Source organism: Cotesia glomerata, linkage group LG4 (assembly GCF_020080835.1).
Source record: "Cotesia glomerata isolate CgM1 linkage group LG4, MPM_Cglom_v2.3, whole genome shotgun sequence".
Taxonomy (NCBI): Eukaryota; Metazoa; Arthropoda; class Insecta; order Hymenoptera; family Braconidae; genus Cotesia; species Cotesia glomerata.
Window position 1 is genome coordinate 13,138,099 of NC_058161.1, and position 15,894 is coordinate 13,153,992.

Genomic DNA, 15,894 nt, shown 5'->3' on the forward strand with positions numbered 1-15,894 from the left:
GTGGAGGATTTGGAGGAAAAAAAGAATCTGGCCAGTTAAGATTTGGAGGAAAAATGAGACCATTTAAAAAGCCCATTATACCTCATATTAGAAACAATTAAGTAAGTATATATTTCAAAATTATTTTATTATTAACAATCTTACAGTCATTATGTGACTGCCGTGACTTGTGAACTATAAATAAATTAAATATTGCTTTAGTAAATAATGAATTTTGTTAAATTGCATTGTACTTTCTTAAATATTAACGTTTTTAAAAATATCAGCTCATTCCGATGTTACACTCATCAAGAGCTTTCATTTGAGTACTCACATGCATTTTTCATATATATTCATATATATAACACTAGCGTACTCAGCCCGCTTCGCCGGGCTTTATTTAAGGATACAGGAATTAAATTATTAACAAAAGACATCAATCAATATAATAATGAAACTGCCACAATAATAATTATCATTTGTCCTCGATTTAATTTTTAACTTCCCGCTAAGAAAATCGTAGATTTTCAAAAATCGGGAAGTCATTGGTTTTACCCCGTTTTTCGAAAATCGAGTTTTCATCAGATCTCGACGTTTTGAAGTCCTAGGAAGCTTCCCTGAATATTTTCGCGATGATGTCCGTGTGTCTGTATGTATGTATGTATGTGTGTATGTATGTATGTATGTATGTATGTATATATATATATATATATATATATATATATGTGTACGTATGTATGTATGTATGTATGTACGTATATATATATATATATATATATATATATATATATATATATGCTGCATATGTATGTATGTATGTATGTATGTATGTATGTATATATATATATATATATATATATATATATATATATATATATATATATATATATATATATATGTACGTACGTATGTATGTATGTATGTATGTATGTATGTAACCCTTTTATAACTTTTGAACAGCTTGACCGATTTCATCGCGGTTGGCGCCATTCGAAAGGACTTAACCAAACTTAGATTTTCAATACACTTTGGACCGATTCGAGCTGGTAGATTTTGAGAAATCTCAAAAAAACTCCAAAAAAAAATTTTTTCTTATGTTATTTTTTTTGGATTTACTTTCAAAGGGCTATATCAATCGATTCCAAAAACTAATCAGCTCTTAAGAGCGGTTGATAGTTGATTTTCAAACGTGTTTTTCTCATGTATATGATAAAATTTCGAAAAAAAACGCCTCGCTCTTCGATAGATAATTAAATTATCTATCGAAGAGCGAAGCGCTTTTTTGGAAAATTTTCATTTATTTATGCATAAAATGCGTTTTAAGATTCCATTTGTTGTATAAGTATGACAGAGATACTTTCGTTTGTCCAATAGAGGGCGAGAGAGAGAAAAAATGTAAACCCTTCTTAACATCGAAAGACCACGTCGATTTCCGCCAGTCCCGTCAAAATCGGTTGATTCGTTCGTAAGTTATCGTTGTCGAAAGAAAACTGAAAAAAGTGTTTTTTTTGGAATCACTCCGAAATTTCTAGTTCGATCAATCCATACTCAAAGATTCTTCATGAGGCTTCAAAAACTGCGTCGAATGTTGCCAACCGCGTGAAAATCGGTTTATTCATTCAAAAGTTATTGCGGTTTGAAAATTCAAAAAATTGTGTTTTATTAAACTGCTATTAGAGTTTTGAGCTCGGAGAGCTAAAAATGACAGAAAAATCATATTTTTGAGCTCGAGGAGCTCAAAAACATAATGTGTAATTTTGAGCGCTTAAATACAAAATGAGCGGGAAGTTGTAGGGATGGCCTTTAGGATCAATCGTCGTCCTAATTTTCTTCTATTCGTTTTTCTGCCAGGTGAAGATCATCACCTACACCCATAAACATATTAGTTAACACAATATTGTCTCTACGATGAACGCAAAAACAAATAGGACTTGCTTGAATATTCACAATAAAAGTTCGTCATCGAACTTGCGCATTGAAAATATAAACAATCTGAAATCGATTCGTTAAATATCTATAATGATGTGAATTAACTAATAATTTACCTGATGTTTATTAAGTTTGAGAATATAAAGTGCAGAATAATCCCCAACATCATTACATAATTAATATTATTATGCTCAACAGTGAACTAACATAGTTCATTTTCCCATATGATTTTACACCAATAATACTCTAAATTATGCCACTAATTCTTATATAAGTAATAAAAAAAAAGTAAAATTTCCAAAATGTTCTTCAATATACTAATGACATAAAAATACACGACACACGTGTTATCTTGAATTTTAAATTGGTTTATGAAAACAATAGAATATACAATATCAGTAATAAAAAATTAGCACTAAAAAAAATGTCATTAACAATTCAAAAAAAAAAAAAAAATACTCCGATCACCGCCAAACTTTACAGGATTACTCGCCAGGTCAATCTGGAGATTCCCTGAAAGTTTCATTGAAATCGGTCCAGCCGTTTCGGAGCCTATATGGAACATGCCCACACACTTTCTCTTTTATATATATAGATATATTTTAAAGATATAAGCTTATCTTGATGTAACACTCATCAAGAGCTTTCATTTGAGTACCCACATGCATTTTTGATATATTTTTGATATATACATATATATAATATATATAAATATATAAAATATATGAAAAAATGATGTGGGTACTCAAATGAACGGTCTCGGCGAGTGTAATGACGGGGTGAGCTTATATCTTTAAAAATGTCAATAGTTTACAAGATACAAGGTCATTTCGTAATTAATAAAAATTAATTCGGCATACATTCAATAATTTAAAGAATTTTATAACAAATAAATGATGGCAAAAAAAATTTTCAAAACTAAAAAATGCAATTTTTAAAAATAATTTTTTTTTTTAAATTTAATTACATATTAATTTGGCTATATTTTTCATATATTCATATATATATATATAATCTATATTTTAAAGATATAAGCTCATCCCGATGTTACACTCATCAAGAGCTTTCATTTGAGTACCCACATGCTTTGTTGATATATTTTTCATATATACATATATATAATATACATAAATATATGAAATATATGAAAAATTGATGTGGGTACTCAAATTAAAGGTCTTAATGAGGGTAATGTCATGATAAGCTTATATCTTTAAAAATGTCAATAGTTAAGAAATTATATTGTATTTTGTCAATTTATGATATTTTTAAAGATATAAGCTTATCCTGATGTTACATTTATGAAGAGCTATCATTTGAGTACCCACATGCTTTTTGATATATTTTTCATATATACATATATATAATATACATAAATATATGAAATATATGAAAAATTGATGTGGGTACTCAAATTAAAGGTCTTAATGAGGGTAATGTCATGATAAGCTTATATCTTTAAAAATGTCAATAGTTCACAAGATACAAGGTCATTTCTTAATTATGTATCTAGAGATATTTTCAAACTAAAAAAAAAAAAAAAAACGATTTTATTTTATGACTATCCTGGACACAAAATTTTTCTTATCCTCTTAATATTATTCAAATTAAAAAAAAAAAATTTTTTTTTTATTTCGAAACAAAATTAAAAATAATTCATTGACCTTGAATTAGTTTAAATTTCTTTAATTTCTTAAACAATCCCCAATAGTCAAAAATAAAAATAACTGAACCCATATAACATTAAATATATATACATCACATATATATTATATTTACTAAATAATATACACATCTATCATCAAATACGTAACATTGCTTGGCACCTCGCATACAAAAATATAATGGAGGCCAAATATGGCGGCCCCATTTCTAAACTTCTCTTCTTTCATCCCAATTTTTTTTATTCTTACGTTATATACTATCATTATATTATTTTGTCGTTTCTCACTTCCATCCTAAACAATTATTATTATGTCTTATCGCTCGGAAATAACCTGTGACACATCTTGGCTCTAGCTTTATAATTTTTTCGACTAATAAACAAGATTTTGAATAAAAAAAAAATTTTTTTGTTGTATATAAGGATATAATGTTAATCCTTGTAAAATTTCGCGTGAAATGATGTATAATAACGCCTACTTTCGTCAAAGTTAACTTGAGAAAAAACGAGTTTAAAAAGAATGTTCCTGGTACCGATTTTTAGAGTCAACTCCGGAAGTTACTTACCGATATTTTTGAAAAGTGCCGATCTTTTGGTATATTTGGGTCCAGAAGGGTCAATAAAAACGATTTTGAGAAAAAAAAGTGCCGATTTCTGGGTTAGATCGGTAACTATTAACGATTTTGTATGGCGTCTTCAGGGATGCTGGTTGGAATTCGAGGGAAATGGTTGGAGATATTGAAAAATTGAAAAAGACCTTTTTTTGTAGGAAATTTCATTTCCTACAAGGTTTATTTAAAAATTTTTTTGTAGCTTCAATAGTTTAGTTAGAATTCCAATTTGAAGTTTTTGGGAATTAATAATGTTCAAAATTTCTTTATTATAAATCTAAGAATTAAAATTTTAGGAAAATGGTTGGAGATACAGAAAAATCGGTGAAATCTTTTTTATAGAAAATTCAATTTCCTAAAAATTTTGTCCCAAAAGTTTTTTCCGTTAGACAACTTATTGATTAAAAATTTTAATTAAAACTTTTTAAGAATTGATAATCATCAAAATTTCTCAATCATGAATCTTAAAATAAAAATTCTGACTAAAATAATCGAGATACGAAAAAATCATAAGAAACATTTATTTGTATAAAATAAAATTTCCTACAAGTTTTATCCCAAACTTTTTTTGTAACTTCAATAGTTTAGTAGTTATCAAGGTTTTAAGTTTAATTCGAAGAAAGTGTTAACACGAAATTCGGCAAGTCCCATACCGATCTTTTTGAAAAGTGCCGATCTTTTGGTACCATCGGATCCAGGATGATCTATAGAACCGATATATCCAAAAAAAAGTGCCGATTTCTATTTCAGATCGGTAACTATTAACGATTTTTGTAAGGTGATTTTAGGGAGCGAGTTGAGATTCTGGGGAAATGGTTGGAGATACGGAAAAATTGTAAGAGACCTTTCTTTGTAGGGAATTTTTATTTTGTAGAAATTTTGTAGGAAACTTTTTTTGGACCTTTTGTAGTTTGAGAGATAGCGGGGGTTGAAAAGAAAAATTGAGAGGGAGAATTGAAAATGTCACTAAGAATGTTGAAATGAAAATTCTGGGAAAATTATTGAGCTTGGAGAAAATTTGATAGATACCTTTTTTTGTAGAGGAGGAAATTTACTTTGAACTTTGTTTTAAATGTTTTTTAATTACTTTGATATTTTAGAAGATATCGCAATTTGAAAAAAAAAATTAATAAATTGAAAATTATTTAATAAACTTGAAAAGTTTATTGTAAACTTTAAAATGAAAATTCTGGAAAATCTATTAATTTTAGGAAAAATCCAAAAGAAACCTTTTTTGTAGATAATTGAATTTGTTACAACTTTTGATCCAAACTTTTTTTTTGTAATTTCAATAATTAAGTCATAATTGCAATTTAAAGTTTTTAGGAATTCACAAGGATCAAAATTTCTTCTCAATTTTAAAATCAAAATTCCAGGTAAAATATTAAAAATCCAAAAAAAATTATAAGAGATCTTTTAAGTCCAAAATAAAATTCCCTACAACTTTCGTCTCAAACTTTTTTCTGTAACTTCAATAGTTTAGTAGTTATCGCGGTTTGAAACCTTGTACAAAGAAAGTGTCAACGCGGAATTTCACAAGTCCCATACCGATCTTTTAGAAAAGTGCCGATCTTTTGGTACCATTTTGTCCGGAATGTCCTACAGAACCGATATATCAAAAAAAAAGTGCCGATTTCTATATCAGATCGGTAACTATTAACAAAAATTGTTTATTTGCATCTTCCGACAACAGATTTGTTATTTTATATCCCTGGGAAGTTTCTTACAAATTACGAATATTTATAAATCGGTATGATATTTAATTTTTCTCAAGTTTCTTTCCTACGATACTAGCCTTTTTAAAATGACAAAAATAGTATCGTTATATTTATTATAGATTGAATTTTGTTGCCGTGATGTCGAATTAGAGCCCGCGGGGGCATCGGCAGATGCTTGGGGTGGGCGAGTGGAGCTTTCGGGCGGGTGGGGGGTGCATAAGATAACTTAGGTGGCGATGGTGTGCCTAAAATTAACCGAGCTGCACGACGAAGAAGGCGAGGATCGTTGTTAGTCGTTAGTAAAATAAACTGGTGGCGGTAGTGGTGGATTATTCTTTACTTAGATATTCTTTACTTACTCCAGTGTTCTCAGAGCCGCTGTTACCAGTGCGGACTCCACATTCCACCGCGGAACTTTGTTCAGTGCGTACTCTTTTTTTTCACGCATCCGCAAGGGGATTATTTTTTTTTTTTTTTCAAGTGTAAGTTGGAATTAACTTTTTTTTTAAGTATATTTCTTCTTTTTAATTTTTTTATTTAATTTTTTTAAAAGTGATTTTTATAGTGAAATTTTGAATGGTGAATTTCTTTTGTGAGTGATTTTTATGGGGAATTTTGAAAAAAAATTTTTTTAATTTTTAGTGGCATTTTTTAATCAAAAAAAATTTTTATGGGGAATTTTTAAAAATTTTTATGTCAAATTTTTGTTATGGGGAATTTTTCAAAATTTTTATGGCAAATTTTTAACTATGGTAAATTTAAAAAAATTTTTTTCAAATTTTGAAAAATTTTTATTATGGGGAATTTTAAAAAATTTATGTCAAATTTTTATTTATGGTAAATTTTGAAAAATTTTTAATGAGTAATTTTGAATTATGGGAAATTTCGAACAATTTTTATTATGGGGAATTTTTAAAAATTTTTATGTCAAATTTTTAACTATGGAAAATTTTGAAAAATTTTTATATTAAATTTTTGATAATTCAAATTTTATTCAAAATTATAAAAACAAAATTTTATGAAAATATAATATTCTATAGCCTTAAAAATACCAAAATTTCAATTTAATTTCCTTCAAAAAATAAAATAACAATTAAATATTCTCCCTCAAAATCTAACTCTCCCAAAAATAACAAACCTTTATATCAAATTTTTTTTTCAAAATTCCTCAGATCAATTTTTTATATTAGCGGAGTGATAACACCTAAAAACTCTCGTTTCGCAGGACTAGGGTTCGAATCCTGTCGACAAATTTTTTTTTTTTTTTTTTTTTTTTTTACTTCAAAAATAAAGAATAAAGTAAATTATTCAAAATAGACCTGAAAAAAATGAAAAAGAAAAATCAAAGCTGAAATATGAGAAAATAGGTCGAGATACAATTGTATATAAATACAAATTTTATTTTTGAAAGCCGACGGCAAGAGAGAGAGAGAGAGTTTAGAGCTCACCGGGCGCGTATGCGTTAGTTAAAATTAGAGTTACGATTCGGAGGTGATCTCTCCTTATAGAGCGCTTCGGTATCTAGTATCGGGTTTCTTATTTTTATTTACTCGTAATTATTTCTCCAATTAATAATTAATTAATTAATAAATTTTAATTAATTATTTTTTTTGCAGAAAACTCAATAAACAACAAACATGTCTGACGACGAGGAGCAATACTCGTAAGTAGAAAAATATTTGGAAAAAAAATTATATGTCACCTTAAATGTCACCCTTGTATGTTATTTTTTTTATTTTTTTTTTTCGAAAATTTCCGCCCTGTAATTAATTTTATTCCGCATGTGTATTAATATTAATTATTCGTTTTTCCTATTTATGTTAGGAGCGAAGAGGAGGAGGTCGAGGAAGTGTAAGTTGAAAAAAAAATATTAAAAAAAATTTTTTTTTTTTTTGAAAATTTTCTAATTGAAGAATTTTTGGAAATTTTGCAGGAAGTAAGTCGCAAGAAAGTGGATTTTTAAATAGGGCTACACAATATGGATCAAAATTTGGGAATTTGTAGATTAGAAGTAGAAATTTAATTGGACTTTTATATATTTATATAAACATATTTAATTTAATATTATATGTGTATATAGAGCAAGTCTGGTTAAATTTAAAATAGATCGTGTGTTTATTTTTATAAATAGAGTGACCGGATCAATTATACACTTTAATATGAATTAAAAAAAAAAAATTTTTTTTGACAGAAAAAAAATTTTTTTTTTAAATTTAATTTTGAAGATTCAAATTACCTTAAAAACCATCTCAGTCGACTCAAAATACTCGAATTAATATAAAAAGTGCTTTTGCACATTGAAATTACTCCAATTTAACGCCGAAATTACAATCCGTACATCCGCACAGAACCATGTACGGATTTACAAATTGGCCGTATCTCGGCTTCTACTGAACCGATTTTCAAACATTTTTTTTCTATCTACTCCTTATAAAATTCTCAGTAGCCCACACCGTTAGCTTTTCAAAATTTGGTCTGTAATTTAATTTTGAAGCTTCTAATTTACTTAAAAACCATGTCAGTTAACTCAGAATACTTGAATTGACAATAAAAATGCTTTTGTACATTGAAATTATTTAAATTTACCGAGAAATCAATGATCCGTACATCCGTACTAAATAATGTACGAATGTACGACTTCGTTATATCTCGGCACCAACTCACCCGATTTAAAAAAATTTTTTTACCGGCTAATTATACACTAAGATAAATAAATATAAATATTAGTCACAATTTTAGATAAAAAATTTTTAATTCGGATTTTAGGAAAAATTTTCAAAATTTCGGTCCTTAAGTTAATTTTGATGTTTCAAATTAACTTGAAAGCTATCTCAGTCGACTCAGAATCCTTAAATTAACAAAAAAAATGCTTTTGTGCATTAAAATTACTCTAAATTAACAGGAAAATTAAAATCCGTACATCCGTACAGAACAATGTACGGATTTCAAAATTGTCCATATCTCAGCTCCTACTGGTCCGATTTTCAAAATTTTTTTTCTATCTACTCCTTATAAAATTCCTGATCGACCACACTGTTTACTTTTTAAAATTACACCTAATAAAATTAAAAAAATTCGGTTGCTCTATTAGTCATTAGTAATTAGTAATTAGATTATAAAAATTTACTAACACCGTACACACACAAAGCCAATAACTGACTCTGGTCTTTCTCTTTCCATTACGAACCATCCGTCTCTCAATAAATAATAAATAAATAAAAATCCAACGACGCAATCAATTGATCCAATGCGACATTGACATTAAAGGCAGCCAGAGAAGAAGATCGAGTAAGTTAATGTTCGTCCGCAGTTCTTCGCCTCGCCTTTTTTTTTAAAAACAAAATTACTAGCTCGCAATTTTTCTATAAAAAAATTAATTTTTTTTTTTTAATTATTAAAAAATAATTTTTAATTAAACAATAAAAAAAAACCAAAAAACGACAAATCGTTTCGCTGAACCGCCTTTATTGTTTAAAAAATTAATAATCAATAATCAATAATAATAAAATAATTTTATTTTACAGCTAAAAAATAAACGAGACATGCTAACGCTGACAAACGCTGATAAGACGCTTGTATATAATTTGTTGTTGTTTTTTTTTTTTTTTGAGATTTTTCATTTTTTTATTTTATTTTTTTTATTAAAATTAATTATTCAAAAAAAAAAAAACAGTACAAGATTTAGCCAATTACGAGCAATTGTGTCGATGGTTAATCCTTTAATAATATCAACATCCTCACTCCCGACAAACTCTTCAACGAGGGGTAAATTTTTTAAAAAATATTAACGCAGATTAATTTACAATTTTAATTAAAAAAAAAAAAAAAAAAAATTACCGGAGCCTGGGATCGAACCTCGTCCACTCCCGTCACATGAACAAGCGTCTTGGCTTGACGCCAACATAAAAAAGTTCACCTGCGAGCTTTTTTAAAATTTTTTAATTTAAATAATTAATCTGCTTATTTAGAAGATAATTAAGGTATTAAGAATATATTAATATCAATATTTCTCTTTTTTGTAGGGGTAGGGCGTCCCAAAAGTAAGTTTGAGGATTTGTTACAAACAATTGCATTAAATTGCCATTTTTTTATTATTTATGTAAATAATTTATTAATTTCAGACCTTACAACCCTACGAAAAGGGTTACCTGTAAATAAACACCCCCTATAATAATTATAAACATAATTATTATTATTATTATTATTATTATTTCTAGCTTACGCAGAATTTTGTTAAAGGAGCAATAATCCGTGTTACCCCTTACGATTTTTATTTTTTTTTTACCTACCACCTATCCGCAGCTGTAATTGTTAATAATTATAATAATTACGCTTTAATTGTATCGAACATTAATTAAGGCTTTTTTTGTAATTATTTTATTTTTTTGTCGCTTATTAATTTTATTTTTTTCCATTCAGAGACTCCGACAATCCGGAATTTATGAAGGTAAGAAATTTTTGTTTTTTTTTTTTTTTTTAAGGGAGTTTTGCTAAGTTTTTTTTTTTTTACAGAGGCAAGAACAAAAGAGAAGCGATCTCGATGAACAGCTTAAGGAATATATTATGGAATGGCGGAAACAGAGGGCCAAGGAAGAGGAAGAACTTAAAATGTTGAAGGAGAAACAGGCGAAGCGCAAAGTCAGCCGTGCTGAGGAAGAGAAAAGAATGGCCCAGAAGAAGAAGGAAGAGGAGGAACGTCGTCAACGTGAAATTGGTAATTTATTTATTTTATTAAAAAAAAAAAAATTGGATTAATATTGATTAATGATTACAGAGGAGAAGAAACAACGTGACCAGGAAGAAAAAAGAAAGTAAGAATTTTTTTCTATTAGAAACTAGGTGACCAAATTACCCCAAATTTTGCAAGGTCACTCAGAATTACACCCTCTTTAATTTTCCGTTTCAATTTTTCAAATCGGTTAATTAGTTCCCGAGTTACAGAAAATTAATTCATCCGTACATCCGCAACATCTGACTTTAAACTTCTGTAACTTTGAAAATAATCATCGGATTAATTCGAATTTTTTTTTGTATATTCTTGAACTATCTCCCAATAACCCTTCGTGGTAATATTGGAATATTAATAACCCATTAATTAATTAATCTCTTTATTAATCACAGGCGTCTTGAAGAGTCGGAGAAAAAGCGTCAAGCTATGATGCAAGCGATGAAAGATCAGAGCAAAAAGGGACCCAACTTTACTATTAACAAAAAAGATATGGTAAGTAGTGATTAATTAATTAGCCAATTAATCGGAGATTAATTGGCTAATTTTTGTTGTTTTTTCAGGGAAACATGTCATCAGCGGCATTGGAACGTAACAAGACAAAAGAACAGCTAGAAGAAGAGAAGAAAATCTCATTGTCAATCCGTATCAAGCCTCTTGAAATTGAGAACCTGTCAATCGAGAGATTGCGCTCTAAGGCTAATGATCTTTGGGAGACAATTGTTAAGTTGGAAACTGAAAAATACGACTTGGAAGAGCGTCAGAAACGTCAAGACTACGACGTGAGTTTCTGGTTATTTTTAAACGCTCTGAAAAGAGTGAAAGGAATTTTTTTCAACTTTCGGTCTTGAAAATTTTTAATCTGTGTTCTTCTAGCTTTAAAATGAGCCCGAGTTGGATTTTTTTTGATTATTCTAACCAGAGATATCCGAGCGTTAATCAATTAATGGGAATTATTTGATTAATGATTAACGCTCGGATATCTCCGGTTAGAATTATCAGAAAAAATCCAACTCGCGCTCATTTTAAAGCTGAAAAAATACAGATTGTAAATTTTTAAGACCGGAAGTGGAAAAAAATTTTTTTGAACCTTTTCTGAAGGTTCAAAGTTTAAGTCGATTTGTTTAATTAATTAATAATGATTAATTCACAGTTGAAAGAGTTGAAGGAGCGACAGAAGCAACAGCTGAGGCATAAGGCCTTGAAAAAGGGTCTTGACCCCGAGGCATTAACCGGAAAATACCCCGTATGTATTATTATTAATTAATTAATTAATTAATTATTAATAGCTAATTAATGGTTTAGGATATTTAAATTAATCAGAATATAAAAATAAATCATTCTTAAACTTATTTAAAAGTTTTCAGTCATAAAAAATTGATGCATTTAAAAAAAAAGTTCTGCGCATGCGCTTGACTTGTTCCAAATGTTCCATAGTGGAACTTAGCTATAAAAATGACTAATTTGTATTCAATACAGTTTATATTGACCTGTGAAAGTACTTGTTCCAAAAAAAAGACATTAATTATATTATTGTTGTAAAAAAAAACGTACTGCGCATGCGCCTGAGTTGTTCCAAATGTCCCATAGAGGAATTTGACCAAAAAAATTACAGATTCGTATCTAAAAAAATAAAAGCAAGTTTTTTAATAGTAAAAATACTATTTTTAATAATAAACAAATAAATAATTCTTGAAATAAAATTTTTTTTCAGCCCAAGATCCAGGTAGCGTCCAAGTACGAGCGTCGTGTTGACACAAGATCATACGACGACAAGAAAAAATTGTTCGAGGGCGTAAGTTGACATTTATTAACGAAATAAAAAATCTATTATTAATTACCGATTAACGGCCCTTAGAGGTTAATAATAAAGTTGATAAAATAGGGTTATGATACGGCGTTAGCTGAACTGAACGAGAAATTGTGGAAGCAAAAAACTGAACAGTTCATGAAGCGCACGAAAAGTGAGTCGTCGCGTTTAATCACTTTAATCGAGTTTTATTTATTAATTCCCCCTGTCATTAATGGAGGCATGTTATTTGGTCCCCTTATTAATTTTATTGTTATTTATTATTGTTATTTATTATTGTTATTGTTCGAGGAACTCGCAGCCGGAGATGGATATCTATGATTAATTGTTAATGATTAATGATTAATGGTTAATGGTTAATTATTAATGTGTGGTCCTTGTCCCTTGCATGTGGGCCTGATTACAGGGACTGACAGACCTGCTGAAGGAGACCAAGGAGAAGGAGTGGACCCAACAGAAGGAACAATTCCTTGGTCGCCAGAAGAGTATGTACTCTTCGATGTGGTTTTTTTTACAAATTTTTTATACTGTTTTATTTTAGTTTTATTGTTAGTTTTTGGTGTCTTATGGGATGAATAATTAAGAAAAGACCTTGTATCTTGTCAACTATTAACATTTTTAGAGATATAAGCTCATCCTGACATTACACTCATCGAGATCTTTCATTTGAGTACCCACATCAATTTTTTATATATTTATATATATTATATATATGTATATATGAAAAATATATAAAAAATGCAAGTGGGTACTCAAATGAAAGATCTTGATGAGTGTAACATCAAGATGAGCTTATATCTTTAAAAATATGAATAATTAAGAAATGACCTTGTATCTTGTGAATTGTTGAAATTTTTAAAGATATAAGCTCATCTTGATTTTACACTCATCAAGACCTTTTATTTGAGTACCCACATCAATTTTTTATATATTTATATATATATTATATATATGTATATATGAAAAATATATAAAAAATGCAAGTGGGTACTCAAATGAAAGATCTTGATGAGTGTAACATCGGGATGAGCTTATATCTCTAAAATATATGTTATATATTACATAATTAAGAAATGACCTTCTATCTCGTGAAATATTGGCATTTTTGATAATATAAGCTAATCCTGATGTTACACTCATCAAGACCTTTCATTTGAGTACCCACATCAATTTTTCATATATTTATATATATTATATATATGTATATATGAAAAATATATCAAAAATGCATGTGGGTACTCAAATGAAAGGTCTTGATAAGTGTAACATCGGGATGAGCTTATATCTTTAAAAATGTCAATAATTAAGAAATGACCTTGTATTTTCTTAATTATTGACATTTTTAAAAATATAAGCTCATCCTGATGTTATACTCATCAAGAGCTTTCATTTGAGCACCCACATGCATTTTTGATATATTTTTCATATATACATATATATGATATATATATAATATATATAAATATATGAAAAATATATCAAAAATACATGTGGGTACTCAAATGAAAGCTCTTGATGAGTATAACATCAGGATGAGCTTATATTTTTAAAAATGTCAATAATTAAGAAAATACAATTCAATTTAACAACAGTCATTATTTAATAAAACCCTAGTTAATTAATTTTGAAAAATTCCATTTAACTTCTTCATAAGGCTCCAAAACTTCTTCATATTATTAATAATGTCACTCCCCCAAAAAAAAAAATCAAATGATATTTTAAAAACTTAACACCAATTAATTTTTCCCCTTGTAATTAAAAAAATTATCTCACTAATTAAATAATTACTTAATTAATTAATTAATTAATCACTAACACAACCAAAATGTCCAGAATAAATATATTAATATATAAAATTCAAACAATTCCAGCGAAATTACCTAAATGGTTTGGAGAAAGACCCGGGAAGAAGAAGGACGACCCCGAGTCACCAGAGGGCGAGGAGGATGTCAAGGCTGCCGCCGACGAGGACTTAGAGCCCGCAATGGAAGAGGAAGCTGAAGAAGAAGAGGAGGAGGAAGAAGAGGAAGAAGAGGAGGAGGAAGAGGAAGAGGAGGAAGAAGAAGAAGAAGAGGAGGAGGAAGAAGAGGAAGAAGAATAAATATTTAATTTTAATTAAATTCTATCAATATCATTATCATTAATATTATTATTATTACTATAATTATTATTATTATTACTATTATTATTATCATTATTATTAAACCAGAAATTATTGTCGGCTTTTTAATTCAAGTTATTTATTTATTGTATGTCATGATTAATAAAAAATTGAAAAATGCCTAAAAATATTTATTTTTTCCTAAAAAAAATTTTCTTTTATTTTATGATTAATGATTTTCAAAAATTAGGAAGTTATTATTAATAATTTTTTATCAAAAAAATTATTTATTAAATTAAAAAGCAATAGTGTTTTTTAAAAAATTATTTTTTTAAATATTAACTGTAAAAATTGATGATTTTTCTAAAGACAAGAAAGCTAAATTTCAATTTTCACTTATAAATTTACTTTAAAAATTATTAAACAATATATTTATAAAAAAAAATTCTAAAAATTGGTTAATTTTAACAATAAAAAATAAAAAATTCTTACTAGCATGAAAAACTAAGTATTTCTTGACAAAATGGCTGACTTTGTTATAAAATTATAAAATGGCGGCTGAGCGCGCGCTTTTTTTAAAATAAAAAAATGAATTAATTACAAAATTGTATTTTAAAATATTATTAATAATAACATTTTAATTTAAATTTTATTAACAATGAAAATTAATTATTAATATGATACTAATAAAATCATTATTAATTTAAATTAATAAAATTGAAAAATTTTTAATTTTTCTATTCAAATCTACTTAAAAATAATTAAAATAAAAAATTTCAGAAAAAATTATTAAAATTGATTAATTTTAAAAATAAAAAACTAAAAGAATTTATATTGGTATCAAGAACTTTATATTTTATAACAAAATGGCTGATTTTGGTATAAAATTATAAAATGGCGAGCGCGTACTTTTTTTTAAAATAAAAAAATAAATTATTAATAGAATTTTAATTACAAGTTTTTTAATAATAAAATTCATTATTTATATGTATTGCTGATGAAATTATTATTAATTTTAATTATATAATAATGCAACTATTATTAATTTTAATTGAAAAAATTAAACAATTTCAAATTTTTCCGCTCAAATCTCCTTAAAAATAATTTAAACAAAATATTTCAGAAAAAATAATTAATTTTAATGATAGAAAATGAAAAAAAAATTTATATTGGCATCAAGAACTTTATATTATATTACAAAATGGCTGACTTTGTTATAAAATTATAAAATGGTGAGCGCGCGCTTTTTTAAAATAAAAAAAAATAGATTGATTATAAAATTGTAATATTATTAACAATAAAATTTTAATTTAATGACCAATAAAAATGTATTTATCATAATTATTGTTATTATTAT

The 15,894-nt window shown here is 27.3% G+C and overlaps 1 protein-coding gene across 12 annotated transcripts; it reads left to right on the forward strand.

Moving 5' to 3' along the window:
- The first annotated feature begins 82 nt into the window (after positions 1 to 82).
- Positions 83 to 14,555, forward strand: LOC123263562 (troponin T, skeletal muscle-like). 12 transcript variants are annotated; one of them, XM_044726438.1, is made up of 14 exons: positions 6,219 to 6,382; positions 7,517 to 7,563; positions 7,725 to 7,755; positions 9,168 to 9,188; positions 9,923 to 9,940; positions 10,320 to 10,347; positions 10,413 to 10,614; positions 10,675 to 10,711; positions 11,022 to 11,121; positions 11,190 to 11,408; positions 11,780 to 11,872; positions 12,341 to 12,421; positions 12,843 to 12,921; positions 14,308 to 14,555. In XM_044726438.1, the coding sequence occupies exons 6-14, from the start codon at positions 10,342 to 10,344 to the stop codon at positions 14,535 to 14,537; spliced, it is 1,047 nt and encodes a 348-aa protein (XP_044582373.1). In that variant the 5' UTR covers positions 6,219 to 6,382; positions 7,517 to 7,563; positions 7,725 to 7,755; positions 9,168 to 9,188; positions 9,923 to 9,940; positions 10,320 to 10,341; the 3' UTR covers positions 14,538 to 14,555. The 12 variants fall into 12 exon arrangements, with proteins under 12 accessions (XP_044582372.1, XP_044582370.1, XP_044582373.1 ...); XM_044726439.1 differs by lacking the exon at positions 6,219 to 6,382 and adding an exon at positions 7,386 to 7,452; XM_044726443.1 differs by lacking the exon at positions 9,923 to 9,940.
- Positions 14,556 to 15,894: the final 1,339 nt, after the last annotated feature.

Coding starts and splice junctions, on each gene's coding strand:
- LOC123263562 (XM_044726437.1), top strand. CDS start 7,538: ATGTCTGACGACGAGGAGCAATACTC. Junction 7,564..10,319: donor GACGACGAGGAGCAATACTC/GTAAGTAGAAAA, acceptor TTTTCCATTCAG/AGACTCCGACAATCCGGAAT. Junction 11,409..11,779: donor AGAAACGTCAAGACTACGAC/GTGAGTTTCTGG, acceptor ATTAATTCACAG/TTGAAAGAGTTGAAGGAGCG.